The 24,311-nt window shown below is 41.7% G+C and overlaps 1 protein-coding gene across 10 annotated transcripts in view; it reads left to right on the top strand.

Annotated features, from left to right (window-relative positions):
* Positions 1-985: 985 nt before the first annotated feature.
* Positions 986-24,311, top strand: part of ubr5 (ubiquitin protein ligase E3 component n-recognin 5) — a 31,772-nt gene continuing 8,446 nt past the window's right edge. For 4 of the 10 annotated variants that reach the window (XM_041941785.1, XM_041941783.1, XM_041941781.1 and 1 more), the window contains exons 1-41: positions 986-1,195; positions 4,722-4,766; positions 4,897-4,978; positions 5,696-5,772; positions 7,356-7,475; positions 8,014-8,293; positions 8,478-8,637; positions 8,966-9,115; positions 9,966-10,177; positions 10,297-10,413; positions 10,601-10,711; positions 10,926-11,080; positions 11,583-11,700; positions 11,895-12,079; positions 12,249-12,358; positions 13,337-13,449; positions 13,645-13,791; positions 13,938-14,049; positions 14,171-14,325; positions 14,412-14,609; positions 14,858-15,068; positions 15,370-15,496; positions 15,717-15,868; positions 16,979-17,074; positions 17,325-17,448; positions 17,602-17,699; positions 18,072-18,229; positions 18,680-18,771; positions 18,906-19,052; positions 19,267-19,385; positions 19,550-19,676; positions 20,091-20,220; positions 20,494-20,654; positions 20,841-21,080; positions 21,335-21,458; positions 21,725-21,836; positions 21,980-22,111; positions 22,484-22,516; positions 23,164-23,421; positions 23,545-23,813; positions 24,004-24,215. In XM_041941785.1, coding sequence (XP_041797719.1) covers positions 1,134-1,195; positions 4,722-4,766; positions 4,897-4,978; positions 5,696-5,772; positions 7,356-7,475; positions 8,014-8,293; positions 8,478-8,637; positions 8,966-9,115; positions 9,966-10,177; positions 10,297-10,413; positions 10,601-10,711; positions 10,926-11,080; positions 11,583-11,700; positions 11,895-12,079; positions 12,249-12,358; positions 13,337-13,449; positions 13,645-13,791; positions 13,938-14,049; positions 14,171-14,325; positions 14,412-14,609; positions 14,858-15,068; positions 15,370-15,496; positions 15,717-15,868; positions 16,979-17,074; positions 17,325-17,448; positions 17,602-17,699; positions 18,072-18,229; positions 18,680-18,771; positions 18,906-19,052; positions 19,267-19,385; positions 19,550-19,676; positions 20,091-20,220; positions 20,494-20,654; positions 20,841-21,080; positions 21,335-21,458; positions 21,725-21,836; positions 21,980-22,111; positions 22,484-22,516; positions 23,164-23,421; positions 23,545-23,813; positions 24,004-24,215 — 5,831 coding nt within the window. In that variant the 5' untranslated portion in view covers positions 986-1,133. The remainder of the gene's footprint in view (positions 1,196-4,721; positions 4,767-4,896; positions 4,979-5,695; positions 5,773-7,355; positions 7,476-8,013; positions 8,294-8,477; positions 8,638-8,965; positions 9,116-9,965; positions 10,178-10,296; positions 10,414-10,600; positions 10,712-10,925; positions 11,081-11,582; positions 11,701-11,894; positions 12,080-12,248; positions 12,359-13,336; positions 13,450-13,644; positions 13,792-13,937; positions 14,050-14,170; positions 14,326-14,411; positions 14,610-14,857; positions 15,069-15,369; positions 15,497-15,716; positions 15,869-16,978; positions 17,075-17,324; positions 17,449-17,601; positions 17,700-18,071; positions 18,230-18,679; positions 18,772-18,905; positions 19,053-19,266; positions 19,386-19,549; positions 19,677-20,090; positions 20,221-20,493; positions 20,655-20,840; positions 21,081-21,334; positions 21,459-21,724; positions 21,837-21,979; positions 22,112-22,483; positions 22,517-23,163; positions 23,422-23,544; positions 23,814-24,003; positions 24,216-24,311) is intronic. The other 6 variants (XM_041941788.1, XM_041941787.1, XM_041941786.1 and 3 more) reach the window with 3 other exon arrangements.

Genomic DNA, 24,311 nt, shown 5'->3' with positions numbered 1-24,311 from the left:
TACTGCTTTTGGTATAAAACATGCATATAGACTTTTGTTGTTTTAAAATGTATAATCTAAGTATAATCTAATTGTTTATTCTATTCCATAACCACAGAATTTAAGTCTGTATCAGGGTCATAGTGTTAGTTATTCTACAAGGTCTACTATCCAGATGGTTGTTGGAAAAACCAGTAAAGCATTTAAGCATTTTTTTTTTACTGCATGTTAGGTTATTTTATTCTAGTCTCTTTATTTATTTATTTATTTTATCTTTCTTATTATCTTGTTTCTAACACAGGGGTTTCAATACAAATTTTATTGACATGTTATGCTCAATGACAATAAAGGCAATCTTGAATCTTGAATCATTATCTTGCAATTTTTTCTGCTACAGACCAACATTCTTATGTAAACAAGGAGATGAAATAATCTTGAACAAATGTAACCTCCTTGGGGATTTAAATTAAATAGAACAAGTTACCATAATGAAGATGTACAGAATAATTATAGAATAATGGTTAAATTGGTGCATTTTATTTCAAGTTGTCACTAGAAAAATCTAATGTGGAATTGGAACTTCTGCTCTGGTTTGTAGCTCTTGACAGCCCCGAATGATCAGTCAGGGTTGTATTTTGGTATCTATTGCCTTGGCTTGATGACTGTTGTTGTTGTTGTTGTTGGTGATGCTTGACTGTTTTAGATTTTAAATAAGTAGCCTCGCTATCCATATAACCCTTCATCCCTGGTAGGACAGTAATGGATCTGGAAATGACTGCAGGTGCTTGAAAATGCAAAAAAACAAAGATGCATTGGCTGAGCTAGGTGACAACAAAGACTTTACCGTGCGAAAGTATAGTATTTTTGATTACAGTCTCCTTGCCTTTCTTCTTGAGGCCAATCCCGTCCAATTTAACACATTTCCTGTTTGTGCTCGGGGTCCAACCAGCGGAGCGGTTGCATGTGCACTAATCAACACACAGAGAAGAAGCTTGGTAGAGTTAAGATGGCGGCATGTGGGTGAGGAGGCTGGGATCTAAACTCGAGGTTTTTCGCCATTAAACGATTCCTATGAATCCACATATATACAGTGATCGAAAGAAAAACAATTTCCACATCGTTCACACGTCTCTGTGTGATTTTGGATTGACCCCATGACATCTATACACTTCGTGGTTCACCCGTTGCCCGGGACCGAGGATCAGCTCAATGACAGGTATTTTGTTGCGGCCCGTGGAAAAAAAGAAATAAAATCAATATTTATGTGTGGTGTACGGCATATATTGTTCGGGAATGCATTTACGAGCGATGTTGACATTGTCATGCGTGTGTATTCGGGTTTTAATAATTTAAATGACCCTCCAGGGTTGAAACAAGGCCCGGCATCTTGGAACAATCCTAGTTAGCCTGCTGCTACCTAAACAGTCGGACAGTGCTAACGTCGATGCTAGCCCGTTAACTGGCTATAGTACGAATAGCTAACGCTAGCAGGCTGTTTCCTTGGTTCTCTGGAAGGATTGGCTCACAGTCAAAGTTGAGATAGACAATGCGGGTTGGGGGATGGGGAAAAGAGAGGGAAATAAAGGTCGTAAAACACAACGTTTTTGAAAATAGACGAAATTTCGATTATACGTTACATATGCACTCTTTTGACATATGTCAGTGTTGTTTTGTAGGCGTCTGGTTGATTATCATGATCAATGAAGTAGCTAGCTAACGATAGCTAACAGATATGTAGCTGCTAATGCTAGCATTCGAATTCGCTACCACGCTCTTGACAAAGCCAAATATTTGTGTTTCGGTGTCTTTTGTGGCAGGGTATTTTTGAAAGCTTAATGGCACGATTTGCTTGCTAACATCGCCGGAAATGATCACTTAAGTTGTCTGTTTTTAACATTGCGCACTGAGATAAATATCTTAAATATGCAGAGAAGCACAGTTAGCAACATTGCATACACATTAATCTTGTTAACTACTTTGATAAGGGGACATGCTAAGGTTTATAAAGTGTGTATGAACGATGCTGGATTCTTTAGCGTTCACATGATGATACAACATTTTTGATTCCTTTTCGCTGTTACCCAGATGCCAAGTGGCCACATCATATACGCACAGATAATTCAGTTGCGCACAATATTGTTAGTAGTGACATGCTGGCATGCATCACACTGCGTTTAATGGGTTTTCTCTGGCAAATTTCGAAGCTGAAGAGATCGTTAGTTGGGAGTTGTTGTAAGAAGGTCCTGGACATAGTGTGCGACCTGTATTGTGGCAGAACATGTGATTTATGATAAACCTATTTATATCATCCATTGAGATTGAACTGATTAATGAGCTGTTCTACTTAAAGACAAAGAGGTTGAGAAGTGTTTTTAGAATGACCTTGAGATTAAGAACTGGATATAGGCTCAGAGTGTTTGAACGCCTTTTTCAGGGTACTGTACGTTGAATGTTGGGGGACCAGCTTTGGTGACTGACAGGAAAGCTCGGTTTACTCTGCCAGTTGCGGATCTCATTGAAAAGGCCATTCAGACATCTAGGGAGTATGGACCATCAGTTCCTTAAAGAGGTCATGACTGTTTCATCCCCAGGCATGCATGCCATTGCATGCTACAGTCAACATGTGCTGCTGGGAGGCCCCCTCCTCTCTCTTCCCCATGAAGGAACTTGCAGTTGTCAAAGCAGATAAGTGCCTCTATCTGAAATAAAAGGCTTGGTCCAGCTTGGCTCATTAGAAGTGCTTGCCTGGCATGAACATCCGGTCAGACTCTCTCAACCAAATGCCAGTGGGTCGTTTGACCTAACTGAGGTGTGCTTAGACACATAAGTGGAACGCAGTGCATATAGTATTCCCCTGTAGTGAGATGGATGTTTAATATGTTTTTGCTGTACTTCAGTGATACTGCTTTAAATGCCTCATGGAGGCAAGTAGACTTTGTGTCTGTGCTAGAGTGGTGCCATTTGTTTGACTTGTAGGTTAGTGAATGACTGGCCTGGATGTTTTGTGAGTCATTTTGTCTTACCTTCCCTTGGTGTTTGGACTGATTCATGGGCTCTTAATGTGCATCTGCATTATGAAAAGATTTCTACTTTTACCATTTGTGTGTCGCTCATTTACACTTACCCCTGAGGATGAGTTTTCTGCTCAGATAAGAATGTGATTACTTTCTGAACCAAAATGCCAATTGGCTTTTGTTGACATCCTTTCTTTTGAATTTGAGTTAGGTTATTCATCACAACGTGTGCCTCAGTACATCTAAAGCTGTGTGTAATGCTCACATGTTGGAGAAACAGTTTGGAGAACTGTACATGCAAGATGACAGCTTAGGCCAAACAGGTGGGAGGACTTGACAGTTAATGTATATTAATTAACAAGGTACTAGACAAATGGATACAACACACATCAGATATTTGCCAAGATATATGCCACATATATCCTTACGCATGATCGGATAACTGCAGTCGCTCAAGACTGTCAGGTGTAAGCTGGTTGCATCATATGGTAAACTAACAGTTTGTCATGATAGTGATTGTCCAGCTGTATTAGATGTGAATACAGATGTGTTTTTTTCAGGAAGTAAATGTCTAATTACCTTCTACATTGTTTGCTCTCACATGAACTTGACATGTTCACAGCAATTTTTGAATGTATAGTTTTGCATCACATTATGCATTATTAATTCAGACATTGCTAGATTGGAGTGGCAGTCTTGACACTTGATTCCCACCATATTAGTGAGATCTTAGCTGGGACAAGGTATTTTGGGTTGCAGGGGTTTCAGAAGTAAAAGTCTGTATGGACAATGTTAGGTTACTGGCAGATGGAATACTTCTATGGCATGGATAACCATGAAAGGATCTGAAAAAAGAAAACAATTGGTTAACTAATAAATACTTAAGGAACATTGTAGTGAGAAACATCAAATGACTGCATATAAAATTTTGTTATTCTGAAGGTCTTTGTATAGCATCAGAGTGTCTGTCATTCACTTTTGAATTCTGGATTATTTTTGGATCAGTGCAGCATCTCGACTCTTAATGCAATGTGTTTAAAAGGGGCTACAATTCTGACTTGGGTCTCTGACTTGCATCTTGGCAGTAGCCACTGAGGCTTATGGCTCCTGCATTTTTTTGAGTTATTTTACACACTAGGCTGATTCAGAAAATTGAAATCGTTTTAACTGATGGCCAGAACAAAACTTTTGTACTGTTTGCTACTCTGTTGAGTTTTCAGAGTTTTCTACACTGGCATCATCAGTTTAGAGTCTCACCACTTGCTCAGACCTGTGACCTGTGCTCTGATATCTGGTGTGTAGTCAACTTCAGTTGACAGTTAAGGACACAGATGTTTACATGTTCAGCATTAGCATCAAGCACACTATCATCTGTCATAGCCGATGTCAGAAGCAAAACAGCCCAAACGTTTATACTATTGTCATGTTGTCATACCCAGTGTGGATTTGTTAATGCTATGGGGGACAGATTCTATGCTCCAAATTTGCCTAATCTTTGTTTGCCACTTGTTTTTTTTTTAAACAAAATGTGTGTAGTGTACTATACTACATGTCCTTTGACATGAGTTAAACGTATTTGAACTGTACCTAAATTGTCAGTTAGGAGTTGATGTGTAATCTAATTTAAAGTTCATCACAGCCCTGCATTTTTGAATTGCATACATTAACTCACATTAATTGTCTTAAGCCATGTGACATGCAATGATATAGTCTTTATCTTCTTGTCAGGCTCCGTGAAGTCTCAGAGAAACTCAACAAATACAGCTATAACAGGTGAGTTTGTGTCAACTTTGTAACTGTTGGCTGCTTTGCTTTATTAGATCAGTTATTGTAAAAAGGATCTTGTTTGTTGTCCTTTACATTGTCTTATTTGTCTTTGTGCTTTTTTTCTTTTCCAATGCAGTCATCCACACCTTAGTCTGCTAGAGCAGGCCACCCTAAAACAGTGTGTTGTTGGCCCAAACCATGCTGGATTTCTCCTTGAGGTAAGACATTACACCATTAGCATTAATCAAACACTCAGTGATCTAGAGTGTATGTTTATTATTTGCTGCCCACCAAAAACAGTACAGTATAATAGAAATATTTAAATTCAAGCTGCTGAGTCACTATTATCAGATGATCTCTGGCTTTGCTCTAAAGAAATAGGGAATTTGCCTCTGTTTCACTTTCTGGTTGTCTAGAAATTGTGGAAGTAGACTGGATTTAATAGATTGGACATGTTGCTCATATACAGGACACCACCCCAATTAAGATAATCCAATCTGGATAGGCTTTAGGCACTTTGAAGAACTGTGTAGTAATTGACCTCAGTTTGTTTTTTTTGAGCTTTGACAGAAACCTCAGCAAACTGGTCATGCAGGTGGAAGTGTGTTTAGCTTTTCAGCTTTTTTTTGCACTGCAATTGTGCATTAGCGAACATCACACACAGCAGTGTGTTCATGTTTAATCTAATGGCCCAGGATGTGATGTGGTTATAACACGACCTCTGAGATAAATTAATGGCAATAATTTGCATTTAGACTCAAGTATGAAAGTCAAAAGGTTACTGAGTGTTGGACTTTGTAATGTTGGTAGCATTTTCTCTTTTCTCCTCCTAGTGTGATCAATTGCACTGTACATCATAATACACATTTTCTCGCTTTGGGACTTTTCATTTGCCAAATGTGTGACACTAAAAAGCATGAATACATCTCTTTTAGGATGGACGCGTGTGTAGAATCAGCTTTGCTGTCCAGCCCGATCGCCTGGAGCTCAGCAAACCGGATGGCAGCGATGGGTGAGAGACTTCTTTCTGATGGGATCCGTCCCGGAAACTGTTTTAGCTTTGGCACTGGGTTGGAAAACAGATTGCTTGTGGAGATGTCTTGTACAAGACACACTAAGCATGCTCAGGCATTCTGATAGTGGTTGCTGTGATTTGAATTTGGCACTTGTGCCCTTTTTGGCTGTGTATTAGCATTTGGACATGGTTTTACTTCTAGAATGATACTCTGGCTCTACAAAGATTTCCATCTGTTAGGAGTGAAACATATTTCTTAGGACTATTCCCAAAATGTCCTTCATCAGGCAGCTGTTGGACTGATTGGTGTTGTGCTGGTTAGGGTTAGGATATCTATTCAGTGATTGCCACTATTGCTTTTGAGAGAGTTTTCCCCAAAGTTACATGAATTCTAGGGACATATTGGTTTTGCCATTATGAAAATACTACAGCCTGTATTCTAACATCAAACATTCTTGACATCAAACAACCAACAACACTGTGCAACTTCCTTAAAGCCAGTTGCCTTTATGGCTGTGCAAGTGTGTGCTACTTAATAAAAACTTTTTATTTTTTATTTTTTTTCACCAGCTACTGTTTTGTGTTGGCTATGAGCATGTATTTTTGGTGAATGTCTCATTGATAGTTGTCTGTACCCTGCCAGCAGAACAACATCCAACTGTGATTTCAGAGTTTTAAAGGCCCCTCTAGCTGCTAAATATGCATATGAATCAGGCTGTAAAAGGCTGAGGAGCTCCCTGCTCCAAACTTTTCTGCAGAACACATGTTTTGTTCCCTGCCGCAGACTTGCAAAAGAAGATGAGATGGTTTCAAATTTTAATAGCTTTTCAGTCAGCACCGTTGTGGGCTGCTGAGAAGCCCGTGGAAAAGAGTATGGCAGATTGTCTTTGGCAAGTTTGTCATCCTACTGAACATGGCCTAATATCCTCTGTGATTTTTTTAATTGTAACAAAAGCTACACGGATTGTGTCAGTTTGTTGATAGTTGAAATTGCTGTTTCTCTGTATTGTGTCTGAATAATTTGAATTGCTGTTTCTGTATTCCATTGCCTTCTGTTGCAGTATGGTATTAATGTGACTATTATTTTGTTGGAAATCTAAATTCAGTGTCACTGTAGTCTCTGTTATATGAAACATTGGCAAAATGATCACAATTTAGTTCCCTTGCTTCAGCAAAACACCATTTATGCCAACTGTCTATATAGAAAACATCAGTTAAAAATATTGCAGTAAACTGCTTTTGGTTAAGCTTAGAAGACATTCCATTGTGTAAAATCTTGAAATAGGAGAAAGCAGTTGCAGCCCCAAAACCCCAAGAACTTTTGAAAAAGGAAAGTCTTGAAGGAGGAACGAGTTGCAGCCAATTCTGATTCCCAAGGGTGTTGCCATGCTAGTCTCCAAAATACCCTCTCCCATTTCATAGCATAGTATTAAAAGAAAATGATTCCTGAACCAAGTGGTATAATTTAGGAAACACCTGGGATAGATTTATTTTCCGATAACCCAGGTAATAAAAAAGTCTTTTGGTCCTGTGTGGGACTTCTGTAGGTTTGTAACTGATCTCCCATCTTTTGTTTCCAGTTCAAAGTTGAGCAGTGGTTCAGGGACAGGAAGGAGCTCCAGGCCAGGCAGGACTAGTGATCCGCCCTGGTTCCTGTCTGGCTCTGACACACTTGGCAGACTGGCAGGCAACACCCTTGGGTAAGTTCTGGCAGGGTTGACAGAGACAAATGGTCCTGTTAAAGCTCAGTGTGTAGAGCACAGCACTGATGCTGCAGCAGGTTAGGGGTATATTCCCCACAGGGTTCTTCATTCTGAAGAGACAACTTTAGGGTGCTGTAAAATTTAACGAGTGAACGTGTCCACCAAACAACCTACATCCAAAAGCATGGCCACATTCATAAATTTGTAGTATGCAGTCTCTTTCTTAGTGCTTTTGTTATTGGTGACCACTGGAGAATCAGTTCCTCTTCAAAATATAGTTGTAGTCGTGCACCCTTACAGTATAATGTTGAACAAAAATCATAGTTTCAATATCCAAAATGTTTATGTAATGCATTCATGATACGAGTTAATTTCTTCCCTCCTGTAATTGCTGCTGATGCAAGCTCCCATGTCTCCCCTGTCACAAGGCTGAAACCCTTCGACCCAGATGTGTGCGTGTTTTGAGTCTGCTCTGTTAGTCAGATGATGTTTTTGGCAGTTGTATCTGACCATGGCCTTGCACTGTATGTAACAGGAGTCGCTGGAGCTCTGGTGTAAATGGAGGCAGTGGAGGAGGTGGAAGTGGTGGAGGGGCAGGAGGAGGTGGAGCAGGAGGTGGCAGCAGTGGAGGAGGAGGGAGTGGAGGTGGAGGTGGAGGTGGTGGCACATCGGGCAGGTCGTCAACAGCAGCTCGCGATTCCCGTCGACAGACCAGGGTGATTCGTACAGGAAGGGATCGTGGCTCGGGCCTTCTAGGTAGCCAGCCTCAGCCTGTCATACCAGCTTCTGTCATCCCTGAAGAGCTTATTACTCAGGTACAGGAAAGCCTCAGCATGTCTACAGCTTTTCTTTCTGTCTTTGAATTTTTTCCCACCCTTTTTTCTTCCTGAAACAGATGTACAATTATTAACAGTTAAAAGTGCACATTTACTTGTCTTGCAATATGCAGTCACGAGTGAGTATCAGTAAAATCTGTTTTCTGCTTGTACCTTTCCCCAGGCCCAAGTAGTCCTTCAGGGGAAGTCCAGGAGTGTGATCATTAGGGAACTCCAGAGGACCAACCTGGATGTCAACCTTGCTGTCAACAACCTGCTGAGCCGGGATGATGAAGATGGAGATGATGGAGACGACACGGCCAGCGAGTCCTACCTCCCTGGAGGTTTGTTCAAATATGAAAGAAAAAAAGAGAAAGGACAGTGTCTTATATGAAGTGATGTTATTGTGTTTTTTTTGTTTGTTTTTTTTTAACAAAAGAGCATTTCTGTTTGTGACATCACTATTCATTTTGAAGTTCAGGCTTAGCAGCAGTTCAGCACATTGTAATACAAGCAGTCTTATGTTGAAGAGTAATACGTTATTCAAATTATTTAATTGTGATACTGTAATGCTCTCAGCTGTACTTAGCAAATAAAAAGAAGAACTGTGTTTTGTTTTTTTTTTACATTTGTTTTAAACCTTGCATCTTTTTGTGCCTTTGTCCTTTGCAGAGGACTTGATGTCCCTGTTGGATGCAGACATTCACTCAGCTCATCCCAGCGTCATTATTGATGCTGATGCCATGTTCTCAGAGGACATCAGCTACTTTGGCTACCCCTCTTTTAGACGCTCCTCGCTGTCTCGCCTTGGATCCTCCCGAGGTAACTCAACAACCCTCTGACTAGTAAAGGGAAGGCAGGGTGTTAGAGAGGCTTTGGTGACAACACTGGTGATGACTTCTGTTTGTGGGGGTGGTGCTCTAATAGCTTATTAAAGATGAGACAACACAGTAGACAAAAGGACATTGGAAATTTCAAAAAGCATGGCAGTGTTGATGTGAGATGGATTGTAAAAAAAAATTAAGGTGGCTTAAGGGTTTAATAAGAGAGATTATCTAACAAGCAAAACAGTTTTTGACAAAAATGTCAACTGCAGAGCTAATGTAAAAAAAAATAAACATTGTTAATAGATCAAAAAATGTTTCCCTCTTTGCTAAATGTATTCTTAGCTGGGGTATAGGTGTTAACTTAAAATCAAATTATTTTTGTTTTTTTGCTGGGGAACGTTTCTCTTCAGTCTGTTTAGCTTGATTTGTAATGGGGGTGTTTGGTGTTAGAGGCTATAAATGTTTGGTGTTGTATGCTGCATGGCTGTAGTACATACTGTGAGCTCTCTGAGAAAGGCCCGCTAGGCCCACCTGTCTTAACAGGGACCCTTCAAGGTAGTCTATTCTAAAAACCTACCTAGCCCACTTTTAGCCCATTTGCATGCTTTCTTTCTGTCTATCCACTTCCTCTTCCACCTCGCATTTTAACATATGACCGCGCAAACTGACACACCCACCAGTTTAATTTAGACTCCCACTCAATCTTCAGTACTGCAATTTTGATTTGCATTACAGTGATTCTAAGGAATCTATCTTTCTCTCTCTATTCTTAAAACTATGTTGACGGGTCTTTCCCAGAGAGTGGCTTACTTCTATCCCACTGGTGTGACCTTATTGCATACCAGTTCTCCTTCTTCCCTTAGAGCGTGACTCAGAGCTGTTGCGTGAGCGTGAGTCTGTATTGAGGTTACGCGAGCGCCGGTGGCTGGATGGGGCCTCGTTCGACACAGAGCGAGGCTCCACCAGCCGTGAGGGCGAGCCCAGCTTGGACAAGAAGAGCATCCCGGTCCAGAGCCCTGTCTCCTTGGGAGAGGAGCTCCAGTGGTGGCCTGACAAGGTAGGAGGAGCACAAAAACTTGATTGGAGTTCACAAGCAGCAAATTCAATTTTTTGGACTTGCAGACATTTAGTTTTGCTTTACTTCACATTTACTGAGATCTCTTATTTTCTTTGCAGGACGGTGTGAAGTTTGTGAGCATTGGAGCCATGTTCTCAGAGCTGGTGGCTGTCAGCTCCAAAGGAGAACTTTATCAGTGGAAGTGGAGTGAACCTGAACCTTACAGGAATGCACAGGTAGAGAATTCATCTCAGTTAATTTAAATTGTGAATGAAATTACCAAAAAACTGTACTATATGTAATTTTTACTGAAATACAACATACATTCATCTGCTATTGTAGCATTCTTAATGACTAGAAAGCACTCAGGTTCTTTATGTGTTGGAGAGCTAATATCACTAACCTTTTGATTTGTCCCACCAGAATCCTTCCATTCATCATCCGCGTGTATCCTTCCTGGGTCTGGCCAATGAGAAGATCACCTTATTGTCTGCTAATAGCATCAGAGCCACTGTAGCTACAGAGACCAACAAGGTAGATTATGATCACTTCTGTTGACATAAGAACATGCTCAGCTTTGTTCATGAAAGTATTTGATCACAGGATAAGTTGTGTGACCATAAGATTACGATGGTGTAAATAAATGTTTCTATAGTCACGAATGAGCCATTCTAACATTACATGTATTTATTTATTGAATCGTTCATTAACTTGTGTTCGTGTGTCTGTACGTGTGTGTGGGGTGTAGGTGGCAACCTGGGTGGATGACACACTGAGCACAGTGGCTTCTAAGCTGGAGCACAGTGCTCAGGCTTTCCCTGAGCTGCAGGGGGAACGTATGGTGTCACTGCACTGCTGTGCTCTCTACACATGTGCGCAGCTGGAGAATAGCCTCTACTGGTGGTGAGAAGAAAGTGCTTTATGTTTTTGACATTAACCTGAATGTCACAGTAACATTTTTGTCTTGCAAAGTATAACATGAGTGTTCAACAAAGTTTTATGCAAAACAGTGGAGTATTACACATCTCTTTCACTGTGCTATTGATCAGGAAAGACTGTCATTATATTTATTAGGTGCTATAGCAGATGCCTATAGATATTTTTGTCCACATTTATATAGACTTAGGTTGTATTCAAGCATACAAAACATATCTTTTAAAGTTATTGCTCATCACAACACAGGCTATTCTCTGTGTTCATACAGTACAGTTATAATTGTTAGATTTTGTGTAGCCAGAAAGACCAACACAACACTTTAGGACCTTTTCTGGATCCTAAGAGCCTGAGACCTGACATTTAGCATGGCTTAAAAAGTGATGTCTTTGTCAATTTAAAAAGAGGATTGTATATGTCAGGGAGAGGTATGAATATCCGTGAAGTTTTGATTACTTGCATCTGTCTGCAGGGGTGTTGTGCCTTTTAGTCAACGGAAGAAGATGCTTGAAAAGGCCAGAGCCAAGAACAAAAAGCCAAAGTCCAGCGCTGGCATCTCCTCGATACCCAACATCACCGTGGGAACACAGGTAAGAAATTTGGATTTTTCATTGTTTTTAACTTTTGTCTGCTTGAGAAAATGTTTTAATCTTGTATGACAGAGGTTGACTAACATCCTTTTCTGTTTTCCATCTTTAAACATTTTCTTCAAAAGTCCTGGTATGAGCTCAATATAACCCATGCAGCTAGTGTTAATAAATAAATGCACTGGTTCCTTCCTTAGGTGTGCTTGAGGAATAACCCCCTCTACCATGCCGGTGCAGTGGCCTTTTCTGTCAGTGCTGGGATTCCCAAAGTGGGCGTCTTGTTGGAGTCTGTCTGGAACATGAATGACAGTTGCAGGTTCCAGCTACGCTCACCAGAGAGCCTCAAGAACATGGAGAAGACCACTAAGACCCAAGAAATAAAGTCAGTTTCATTTCATAATAATTGTAGTATCATAGTTTTATGTCCATACGCTTTTAACCTCAGTTAGAAGACACACAGTTTAGTCCCTCTGTTTACAGAGTGTAGCTTTGCTATACATCATAATTCCAAATGCAAAATTCATCTCACAATCTTGGTTGTACCCCCATAGGACGGAAAGCAAGCCAGAACTGGTAAAGACTGAGATGGGCCCTCCTCCGTCCCCAGCGTCTACCTGCAGTGATACCTCTTCCATTGCTAGCAGTGCCTCACTGCCCTACAGTATGTCTGCTTCTTTCTGGCTATTTCTCCCCCTTAACCTCTAGCTCGTTCAACAACACTTAAGTCTTGACTTTCCTCTCTATCTCCCAGGCACATAATCATTTTCTTCCTCGATATTTGCTCTCATTAGTCCTTTGACTTTGAAACAGATGGTGTGCATGCCACTATCAGCAAGTTTTTTTCCCCTGCTTGTTTTCCTGTGAAGGACATAAAGCCAATACACAGGATAGACTGTAGGATATTTGGTTGCCTTTTTACAAAGCAGCTAGCTGTGTTCAAGTTGAATTTTATTTGTGTAGCCCAAAATCACAAATGACAATTTGCCTCAGTTAGCTTTACTGTGCAGTGTACCACATCCTATTATCCTTCGACCGCCGATTCGGGTGAGAAAAAATGGAACAAACCTCAGGAAGAGCCACAGATGAGGGATCCCTCTCCAGGACAGACAGACATTCAATATATGTCATGTGTATAGAACAGACCAACAAAATCGCAGTATATACAGCAAGCTGGAGACTTGGAGGAAGGACAGGGCACACAACACAGAAGAGGCAGCACAGCATTCACACAGATAGGAAAGCCAGGCAGACACACAGAGGGAGAGAGAGAGAAATGATAACGTGCAAACTAGGGAGAGAGGAGAGGCTAAATCTCCTGGGGAACAGTGATCCAGATCCAAACATCTGGATGAGGCAACGACAGCCAGGAGAAAGAGAGGTCCCGGACATCCGATGGTGCAACACAGAGGAGCCTGAGTGAAAAGGGGAATGAGGAGAGGGAGAGACAGAGAGTGATGCAAACAGCTGTGTTGATAATTAATTCTCCTTATTCCACACTGTAGTTTTTATCCCCTGGTCAGCAGTACATCTAATCAGGAGCGTTAAACTATTTGCAGTTCTTTGATGTATAGAATAAAGTGTCTTATTTGAATATTCTGTCGTCAAAAGACTAAAAGGTAGCCTGTCCTACTATTTACAGAGCGAAGGCGTTCTACTCCGGCTCCCAAAGAGGAAGAGAAGGTGAATGAGGAGCAGTGGCCCCTCAGGGAAGTGGTGTTTGTGGAAGATGTTAAAAATGTCCCTGTGGGAAAGGTAGGTGCATCTCAAATATGGCAATACATGGATCAGTGTGTCAGTGTAAATATCTGCGAATGATAACTAATGTGGACGTTTGAGTCTCTGGCTACTCTCAGATCCTGCTGTCAATCATGTGTCCTTGGTCTGTCTGTGTGCTTCTATGTTATGACATCCAGGTTCACAACAAATTACCTTCATATTTTGTCCTAGGTGCTTAAAGTGGATGGTGCATATGTTGCTGTGAAGTTTCCAGGAACATCAAGCAGCATGAGCAACCAGAGCACTGCTGCTCCCACTGACTCTGACCCATCATCACTGTTGCAGGACTGTAGGCTCCTCAGAATAGATGAGCTCCAGGTATGGACATACATTGATCCAATATTGCTCGTGTTCGTCTCAGTATTTGGATTTCAAAGTTAATGTATTGGTGCAGGTGAGAGTATCTCTCCCCCTGAAAATCACATTAATTTACTTTTTTGTCTTCTTCAATTTGTTCCTGACAGGTGGTCAAAACTGGTGGGACTCCAAAAGTTCCTGATTGTTTTCAGCGCACACCTAAAAAGCTCTGTATCCCAGAAAAGGCAGAGATTCTGGCTGTGAATGTTGACTCCAAAGGTTTGTCTGTTTTCTACATGTCAGTGTATACTGACTTTACTTTATTGGAATTTTTGTTTAGTCTCTGTAGTTTTCAGTAGATTTTTATTTCCAACTCATAAATATCTCTCTTATCTTCCAGGAGTCCACGCAGTGTTGAAAACTGGTAACTGGGTAAGGTACTGTATCTTTGACCTGGCCACGGGCAAAGCTGAACAGGAGAATAACTTCCCTACTAGCAACCTGGCCTTCCTTGGGCAGAGTGAGCGTAATGTTGCCATCTTCACTGCAGGACAGGTGAGATAACATCCAAATTTTGCACATGTTCTCTACATGTGCCTTACTATATAGAATCTTAAATGTTGAAATTATTTGATCTCCAGGAATCTCCCATCATCCTCCGAGATGGAAATGGCACAATCTACCCTATGGCCAAAGACTGCATGGGTGGAATTCGAGATCCTGATTGGTTGGACCTGCCGCCTATAAACAGCCTGGGAATGGGGGTGCACTCCCTGGCCAATCTCCCCTCTAACTCCACCATCAAAAAGAAAGCTGCTATTATTATTATGGCTGTCGAGGTAAACATGACCTTATCATTTATAATGTAAAAGACTGAAAAAATTCAGTAATAATAACGATAACCATCTATGCCCTTGAAACGTAGTTCTTAGTTCAGCTTACCTTTCAAAAAACATGTTCTACTCAAAAATCTGTCTGAATGACAAAAAAGTAATGCCCAGTAAATCCCACTAAATCATCAGAGACATTGAAATGAGTGTTCAGAACAAGTTCTTACCCTTCTCACCTTCTCTTTGTGTCTTAACAGAAACAGACACTGATGCAGCATGTTCTGCGTTGTGACTATGAGGCGTGTCGGCAGTACCTGGTGAACCTTGAGCAGGCTTTCCTGTTGGATCAGGGCAGCCAGGCCCTCGGGACACTTCTGGATCATCGCTGTGATGGAAACCGCAACATCCTCCATGCTGCTGTCTCTGTCTGCTTTCCTGTTAGTAACAAGGAGACCAAAGAGGAGGAAGGTAAACTGGTGTTTTAGACAATTGATCAGGATGTACCTGAGAGCTAGGTCAAACGTCAGTGTAAGAATAAAATGTTGTGAAATTTCAATAGGATTAGAAAAGTAGTTTATCTTAATTTGCCGGTTGCATTTTCTTCCCAGTGTCTCTTAGTTTTGGGCTTTGCCATCTTTACACGAAAATGGAAATGGAAAAAAAATCCTTTACTCTCAGTTGTAGTTTTGAGTCTGCTCACCTGCATTAATTTAATTGCCTGCTACCCCAGGAGGCTCTTCTCCATCCTAACCATGTTGTTTCATTTCAGAGGCTGAACGGTCTGAGAGAAACACATTTGCAGAGCGTCTGTCTGCTGTGGAGGCAATTGCCAATGCCATCTCTGTGGTTTCAAGCAACAGTTCTGGAAATAGGACTGGCTCCTCCAGTAGCAGAGGGTAAATAACTAGTTATACTGTTTTTGAGCTGCACAGAACATATTAGGAAAAATGGTCTGTACAAAAAACTTCAAAGTGTCATTTGGAGTACACAAGGCTCCCTATAAGAAAAGAATCCTTTTTGCATCCAATTTTGGTCAACAGGTCCTCCAGTAATATCAAAACACAAGCAACATTGTTGATTATTTTCAGTGCCATGATTTAATTGTGTCTTCACCAGGCTTCGTCTGAGGGAGATGATGCGGAGGTCTCTGAGAGCAGCTGGCCTTGGCCGTCATGAGTCTGGCCCGTCATCCAGTGACCACCAAGACCCTGTGTCACCACCCATTGCCCCACCAAGTTGGGTCCCTGACCCCCCACCCATGGACCCTGGTCAGTACATCTTTACCATAATGTATAATTAGGATTATCTTTGTCTGCTCTTTAGAACCCCAAAAAACATTAGTTCGCCTCCAAGGTATTCCAGCCAAAAATTATTTTCTTTACATTGTCCTCCAGCAAACACACTGTGTTCCCATTATTTGTCAGCTCAAATACCAGTTTCAAATCTAGAAGTGAGCTCCTTGTAGCCTTGTGTTAATTTGACATTTACCTTGTAAGCATCAAGCCAGGAGGGATGCAATCCTGACTCAATGGAGTATTCAGTGCGTGCACAGTTATTAGGCAAGTCCATATTGTGGACAAACAATATTCCCAAGAACAGTTTTTAAAACTCTTAACCATGTCAACTTGAACATTCAGTGGATGGAATCATTTTCAGGTGATCTGATTGCTTGAGAGAGGGTGTGCCTTAAAGTGAGCCATTCCTTATATGCAGGTGTGCAGTGTGCCAACACTTGAAAAAATGGAAAGGACCTATAATGTACACGGTTGGAGTACAACTTCCTTTTTCGTCTTGTCGTGTGTTCATTTGCAAGTCGTAAACTATTTTGTCCTGCCAATCTCAACAGTTGGGATAGTTCGTACAAGTATATTAGGTCTTGAAACATGTTTGTTACTTAGCTAGATGTTAGCTCGTGTGAACTGAATCAGGCAATACATAGTAACTGTGAATGGGGCCGTTTGACCTAGCAGAAGTGACGTAGACAGTAATGAAATCTGAACACAAGTGGTCAGTAGGACACCTTGCAGACGGATGATAGACACAGGTGGGAATGGTAATGTCTAAAAGACAGAAGCTGAAGTGTCAGCATCATCTAAGAGCAACCAATCATTGTTTTCTTATAGCAGCTGATTTAGCAATTCAGGTCAAGGTGACTGCTTTTTAGTGTATTTGGATCTCTACCAGGTGATACGCCCACCCCCACCCTCTGCCATTGGTGACTACAAAGCATCAATCCCAATTGCATATTTTGTAGTGAATATGGATCAGTCTGTCCATTATTGTCTGTGTGACCATGAATTTAATTGTCCCTCTTGCCTCAGTGAATGAATCTACATTTTTAGTAATATTGCTGAACTGTGTTTTTATTTTATCAACAGATGGCGACATTGATTTCATTCTAGCACCGGCTGTGGGTTCACTCACCACTGCCTCCACTGGGACCAGCCAGGGACCCAGCACCTCCACCATACCAGGTACATAACATCTTCATTATAGAGAAACAAGCAGGCATCAATAGCTGTGTCCCAAATCTGTACTGCATACTTACTCTATACATCATGTTCTACATACTGTCATTGTCATAGTTTGTTTTAGCAGTTACTTTGGAAAAATAGCAACATACTTAGCCATTTTATACTAACAGGAAATAAAATAATCGTATTTAAACTCTGGTCAAATATGTTGCGTCTGTCATCTAATGGATTGTCATTTCCATATGCGCAGGGCCGTCCACTGAGTCATCAGTGGTTGAATCTAAAGACAGGAAGGCCAACGCCCACCTTATCCTAAAGCTGATGTGTGACAGTGTTGTTCTGAGGCCGCACCTACGGGAACTACTCTCTGCCAAGTACGATTTTTTGTTTTTATCTGATCACACTTAAAAAAAAAATGTGTATTCTACCCAAAGTGAATGCGTTTTCTTGAACAGTAGATTGTGTTAATGTTATGTGATTTATCTGCTGTCTGTCCCTCCAAAGTGCTCATGTATATTGTTTGACAGGGATGCCCGTGGAATGACCCCATTCATGCTGGCAGTCAGTGGGCGAGCCTACCCGGCAGCCATCACTGTGCTGGAGGCTGCTCAGAAAATGGCCAAGGGTAAGTTATATGTCATCTTTCTACTTACCGTTGTAAACTGGTCATTTGAAGGGAGACTGTGTGCGTTTGCAAATTTGTACTTAAATGCCAGCTTTGCTTGCTTAGTGCAATGTACACATAATCTTTGCATTTGTAGTAATGTGGTCCTGAGGGAATGGGGAGCCACCACATCAGTTAATAAATTCTGATAAATTTGCATGCTTTTTGTGATTCTGATGTAATTTTAAGTGCTTAGGTAACAGATGGAACCTTGGAGGTTATCCATGAGTTATGTGAAGCTTGACCTATTTTGCTGCCCTGCTTACAACAGTTGTAACTGGCATTCCTCAGTTTCCATATTTTCCTTTTCTTTTTCAAACGTCTTGAACACAGTGGGTGACCCAGGCATTGCAGAGAAGGAGGATGCCGACTCTGTGTTCATGGAAATGATTTGCCCCTCGGGGACCAACCCAGATGATTCGCCCCTCTATGTTCTCTGCTGTAACGACACCTGCAGTTTCACTTGGACTGGAGCTGAGCACATTAACCAGGTCAGCCCTAGAGGATTCAATTTAGTGGAAAAGCACTAAATCATCAGAAAAAGTATTATAGATCGTTCTCAAGCAACATTCACCTGTGTCTATTATGGATTGGAATGTCTTTGATAATTGATTGATTGATAATATAATCTATAAAAGACAGTTATGTAGCCGATAACCCAATAAGCCTGTGAAAAGAGAGAGATAAAAATGATGTGGCAGTTTGGTACAATTACTGCTCTTTATGAAAACAGCAGAATAAATAATTTCCAGCAGGCACCAAATGGTGAGCACCAACATATTACACATGCCAGGCCAAGTTCTGTAGCTTTAGGTAGTGCTCCTTTTTTTCACTGCACACGTGGACTCTCACTCAGTTTGGAGACAGTGTTTGGTCAGCTAATAACATTCAGTTGAAAGTTGGCACGCTGACATTTTTCATCACAATGACTTTGTGATCAGGATATCTTTGAGTGTCGGACCTGTGGTCTGCTGGAGTCCCTCTGCTGCTGCACTGAGTGTGCAAGGGTGTGTCACAAAGGACATGACTGCAAGTAAGTCCCAGTTTTGAGTGTGGCCTTTTCTAACCTTTGTAATGGTTTCAGTCTTTATTGGCATTGCTTTTCATCACCCTTATTTCACACTAGATCATACATATTATCATACATTTGCTTTTGCTCTTTCCCAGGCTGAAGAGGACCTCCCCCACAGCATACTGTGATTGTTGGGAGAAATGTAAGTGTAAAACGCTGATCGCTGGGCAGAAGGCTGCTCGTCTGGATCTGCTGTACAGGTTACTCACAACGACTAACCTGGTCACAACACCAAACAGCAGGTAAGACTCCTGTATGTTCTGTACTGGTCTCCACTTAACATAGAATAGTTTTCTTTATTTTTGTACTTCATAGTTGGCAAGTAGTTGTGAGCTTTAGAGGCTAAATCAACTTAACTGTATTATTTTGGCATACTAGTAGACACAGAAGATATTTCATATTGTGCAAGTGAGGAAAAGCTGATCATTTCTAATGGATTTTTGTTTCCATCTGCAGGGGAGAGCATATATTACTGTTCCTGGTGCAGACTGTTGCCAGGCAGAGTGTTGAGCACTGTCAGTACAGACCACCACGCATCAGAGAAGACAGGAACCGCAAGGCTGCCAATGCAGAAGGTAGGTTCAGGATCATTCTCACATATCACCTTTAACCATCAGCGCAGACTAAAAATTTACATTCATTCTTATGATATGATTATTTTTCTATCCTGTTTCAGTACTAACTGCTCTAGGCAAGCATGTGGTGTATGAATACATCTCTCTCTTTTCCTCTCTCTTAGACTCTGATATGCCAGACCATGACCTAGAGCCTCCCCGCTTTGCTCAGCTGGCTCTGGAGAGGGTCCTGCAGGACTGGAACGCCCTCAAGTCTATGATCATGTTTGGCTCTCAGGAGAATAAAGACCCGTGAGTATCACAGCAAAACAGTACTCCCAGCATTACAATTTGTTTGGTAATTAGAGCTCGGAAGACAGTGTTTACTTTGCAGTGCTCATAGACCTGAGAAATGACAGACAACAGTGATGTCTTTCCAGAAATGATATCCCAGTTACATGGGATTATTCACTGACCTCTGTGTGGACAGTTTTCTTTGCTTTCTTTTGTAGTCATGAACCAGTCCAATATACTAATTGATTGGTATTGGCATTGATACTGACCTGATTGAATGTTGTGGTGTCATCCAAATGTGACCATGACATAGTTACAGCCTCAAGTTACTTTACACTTAAAAGATTCCAGTGACTCCCACACTGTGTGGTATACAGATCGGTGTTATGTAACCGCTAACATTTTGAGTTCTGTATTTTTTGTGTATCCTAGACTTAGTGCCAGCAGCAGAATTGCTCACCTCCTGCCTGAAGAGCAGGTCTACTTGAATCAGCAGAGTGGTACCATTCGCCTTGACTGTTTCACCCACTGCCTCATTGTCAAGTGTGCTCCTGACATCACTGTAAGTCCAGTTAGTCTGTCCTCTGGCGCTCATGCATCAGGAACAAGATGATTGTTGTCTTCCTCTGCTTGTCCATTTATTAACACATAATGAGTGTACACAGTGTTAAATACAATCTCCATTTCTGAGTAATTCTTGCGTAGGAAAACACATGATACCACCTAATTATTACCGGCGGTAATGCATTTTCTTCTCTTGTATTTGTTGTTGACACATCCTTGCATTTGGAAGTGTTTTGGTCATCAGGGGGTGTTGTTTGTTCTTCTGTATTAGTTCATAGATACCTTGCTGGGTACACTAGTAAAGGAGCTGCAGAATAAGTACACTCCTGGCCGGAGAGAGGAGGCGATCAACGTCACCAGGAGGTTCCTACGCTCTGTAGCCCGGGTGTTTGTCATCCTCAGCGTGGAGATGGCCTCGTCCAAGAAGAAAAAGTAAGAACACACAGCAATAGTGTTTTTAAGGAAAGTTTTATACAAAGGCTGTTGGAATTAATTGAATTGAAAACAGAAGTGTTCAATGAAGCTTATTTATAGCGCAAGGTGGGATTATACATTTGACACGGTCTTTTGAAATCATACAAATACTGATTCTGTTTTGTCTCAATTTCCTTCACATAGCAACTTCATCCCCCAGCCCATCGGGAAATGTCGGCGAGTTTTCCAAGCTCTGCTGCCCTACGCTGTGGAGGAGCTGTGTAACGTAGCAGAGTCGCTGATTGTTCCGGTACGAATGGGCATAGCGAGACCTACTGCTCCATTCACTTTGGCCAGCACCAGTATTGATGCAGTTCAGGGCAGTGAGGAGCTCTTCTCTGTTGAACCGCTGCCTCCGAGACCCTCCCCTGACCAGTCCAGCAGGTCAGTTGGTTTTAAGTGCCTTTATTTTTCCTGTTTTCCTCATTTTATTTTCACTTAGTTGAAAAATGTTCCCATATTCTATCAATGTGTTGGGTAAGAGCCCCATGTTGATGTGCCGAAGCAAAGATAAGACTTGAAAATTTACAAATCGTTTGGTCATCCACTAAAGGTTTACTTGGATAGCTTGGATGGCTGATTTTTCTTATCCACTAGATAATTTAGATAATGACTTTGGGTCTTGTGCTTTTTTCCAGCTCCAGCCAGACAGCTGCATCTTATATCATCAGGAACCCCCAGCCTCGGCGCAGCAGCCAGTCTCAGCCTGTCAGAGGAAGAGACGAGGAGCAGGATGACATCGTATCAGCAGATGTGGAGGAGGTGGGGAGCCTCATTAAAAAACCATTAAGGCCATAATAAACTTTGCATGCAAGTGGATCTGTCCATATTGGTGACTTCTTTCAAAGAATGCATGATGCCACCTGGAGTCCACACTGTTATTTATGCTGCTAGATTTTACTGATTTTGGATGAATACTTTAATTTGTATTTTTCACATTTACTCCTATCACTGTAACATGTTAGGTGAGAATTGGTAAAGCACTGTCAAAGTTTTTTCTCTTAGGATCTGTTGTGTTTGTCACTTAGGTTGAAGTTGTAGAGGGAGTAGCAGGTGAGGAAGACCATCATGATGACCAAGAGGAACAGGGAGAGGAAAATGCTGAGGCAGAAGGGCAGCACGATGAGCATGACGAGGATGGTGAGAGACACACCCTTCTTTTTACATGAATGCAAGAGAATTAATGACACTGAAGTTGTTCATAATTGGTGAATAATTACTTGAATCTGAAACCTCAGCCAACAGGGAGTGAAGCATCTGTTTGTCTTCGTTTCTGCTTTCAGGAAGTGACATGGAGCTGGATCTACTAGCTGCAGCTGAAACAGAGAGTGACAGTGAAAGTAACCACAGCAATCAGGATAACGCTAGTGGCCGCAGGAGTGTGGTCACGGCAGCCACCGCCGGCTCTGAAGCAGGTTGGTCAACAGCTGGCTTTAATCTTCAAGTTTAGTTTGAGTTTTAGAAGTCCCCTTCATGAATCATTCATCTCAATTTCTAAGTAGTGTTCTTTTTTGAGTTTTGTGTGGATATGTTGTCACCTGTCTTAGTGACCTCCTTATACTAAATTCTTTCCAATTTTTTGTAAGGCTCCAACTGCTTACTAAATAGAAATTGCATTTCTGTCTTGCTGCACTGTGGTGTATTTTTTCCTTGAATTACAGGCCAATTGAGTCCTCATTAGTGCTTGACAGTCAGCATTTTGGATTGTGGGGATTTATGTTTGGAGAGCTAATGATACAGCAGACAAAATGGTCCCTGGCTGAATACCCCATGTATTTCATTTGCAGGCAGTAGGGTGTCCTTGGCATTTCCTATTTTTGGTATGAGCTCCTCTTTACTTCAATGCATATACAGATGTCAGGGCAAGAGTGAATTTGCAAAGTGCATACACAGTTTCCTGCTGAGAGTTCTTTCAGTTCTTCCCTTTCTCACATTTCGCTGTTATTGTGTCTGTCATTGTTAACTAATACTGTCCCTCATCCCTCAAGTGTAGTCTTGTTCTTTCACCCGAAAACTAATCAACTTGTAGCTTTTCCAAATGGTGTGGTGTTTTTTTCTCCTTGGTCATCTAAAATGCCCCTATCTCACTTAATGATGTTGTTTCATTTCCACTTGCAATATACAGTACAACTGAGACGTTAGTGCTCATTCTCTTTAATGGAATTTCCAATAATTAAAAAAAATGCAAAGTAAAAAGGAAAATGAGAATGAGGTAAAGAAGTCATGTTATTTATCACAAGTTGATCAACAGAGAGTGCAGCTGTTTTTTTGACATGAAGCCTCAGTGTTTTCACCATCATATTAGTGTTGTTTGGCCTTGTAGTGGTGTGATTCACTAACCCGCACTCCTGCTTGGATACATCTGATGTGAAAGAAAAGGAAAAGGGATGTGAGAAGAATACAAAATCCATTAATCGTCTTCTTTATCTTTTTTCCCTCATCCCTTATCGTCCTCTTCTCTCTGAAGGTGCCAGCAGTGTCCCAGCCTTCTTTTCAGAGGATGACTCTCAGTCCAATGACTCCAGCGACTCCGACAGCAGCAGCAGTCAGAGCGACGATGTTGACCAGGAGACGTTCCTGTTGGATGAGCCGCTGGAAAGGACGACCAGCGCCTCTCATGCCAACAGTGCAGCCCAGGCTCCTCGCTCCATGCAGTGGGCTGTTAGAAACACCCCCAGCCAGAGGGCCACTGGAAGCGCTCCCTCCAGCTCCTCGGCACCAGCTGGTCAGTGAGGCTTTGTCTGTTTGTCTGATTTTCTTGCTAAAAATCTGTTTGTGGTTCCAGATAACAGTGACAAAAAATGTGTATATTAATTCTACTTGTTATGATCTTTTTTTTTTTTCACAGCAAGCTCCACAGGCCTGATATATATTGACCCGACCAACCTGCGTCGTTCCAGTGCTATCAGCTCCAGTGCTGCTGCTGCTGCAGCTGCTCTGGAGGCCAGCAACTCCAGCAGCTATCTAACATCTGCCAGCAGCCTGGCACGGGCCTACAGCATTGTTATCAGGCAGATCTCAGACCTCATGAGTCTGATTCCCAAGTACAACCATTTAGTCTACTCACAGTACCCTGCTGCTGTAAAGCTCACCTACCAGGATGCAGTCAACCTGCAGGTAAGATACACTGCTGTCCTGTGATGATCAAAATAGACTCATATACTGCACCAAGGCACCAAGAAACTGATTTCTGAATGTATCAACAATGTATTTGTTGTGTTTCTAAGCACAAAACACCCACACTCATATGTTTAGAAAAAATGGTAACCACGATATGGCAGTAAATGTTTGTCATGTGTTGAACCAGAACTATGTTGAAGAAAAGCTAATTCCCACCTGGAACTGGATGGTGTCCATCATGGATTCCACCGAGGCTCAGTTGCGATATGGCTCAGCCCTGTCATCTGCTGGGGACCCGGGTCACCCCAGTCACCCACTCCACGCCTCTCAGCACTCTGCTCGCAGGGAACGCATGACAGCTCGGGAGGAGGCCAGCCTCCGAACCCTGGAAGGACGAAGGTTAAAAAGAATTACATTAATAATCACAATTCTTCTTTTTCAGTCTGATGCATTTATAACTTTCCAATTATAATTAGTGTTGGGGGAACACCTTCA

This window comes from Chelmon rostratus, chromosome 8 (assembly GCF_017976325.1).
Source record: "Chelmon rostratus isolate fCheRos1 chromosome 8, fCheRos1.pri, whole genome shotgun sequence".
Taxonomy (NCBI): domain Eukaryota; kingdom Metazoa; phylum Chordata; class Actinopteri; order Chaetodontiformes; family Chaetodontidae; genus Chelmon; species Chelmon rostratus.
The sequence above is the reverse complement of the archived record's forward strand: the minus strand, read 5'-3'. Positions and strand labels throughout refer to the sequence as shown.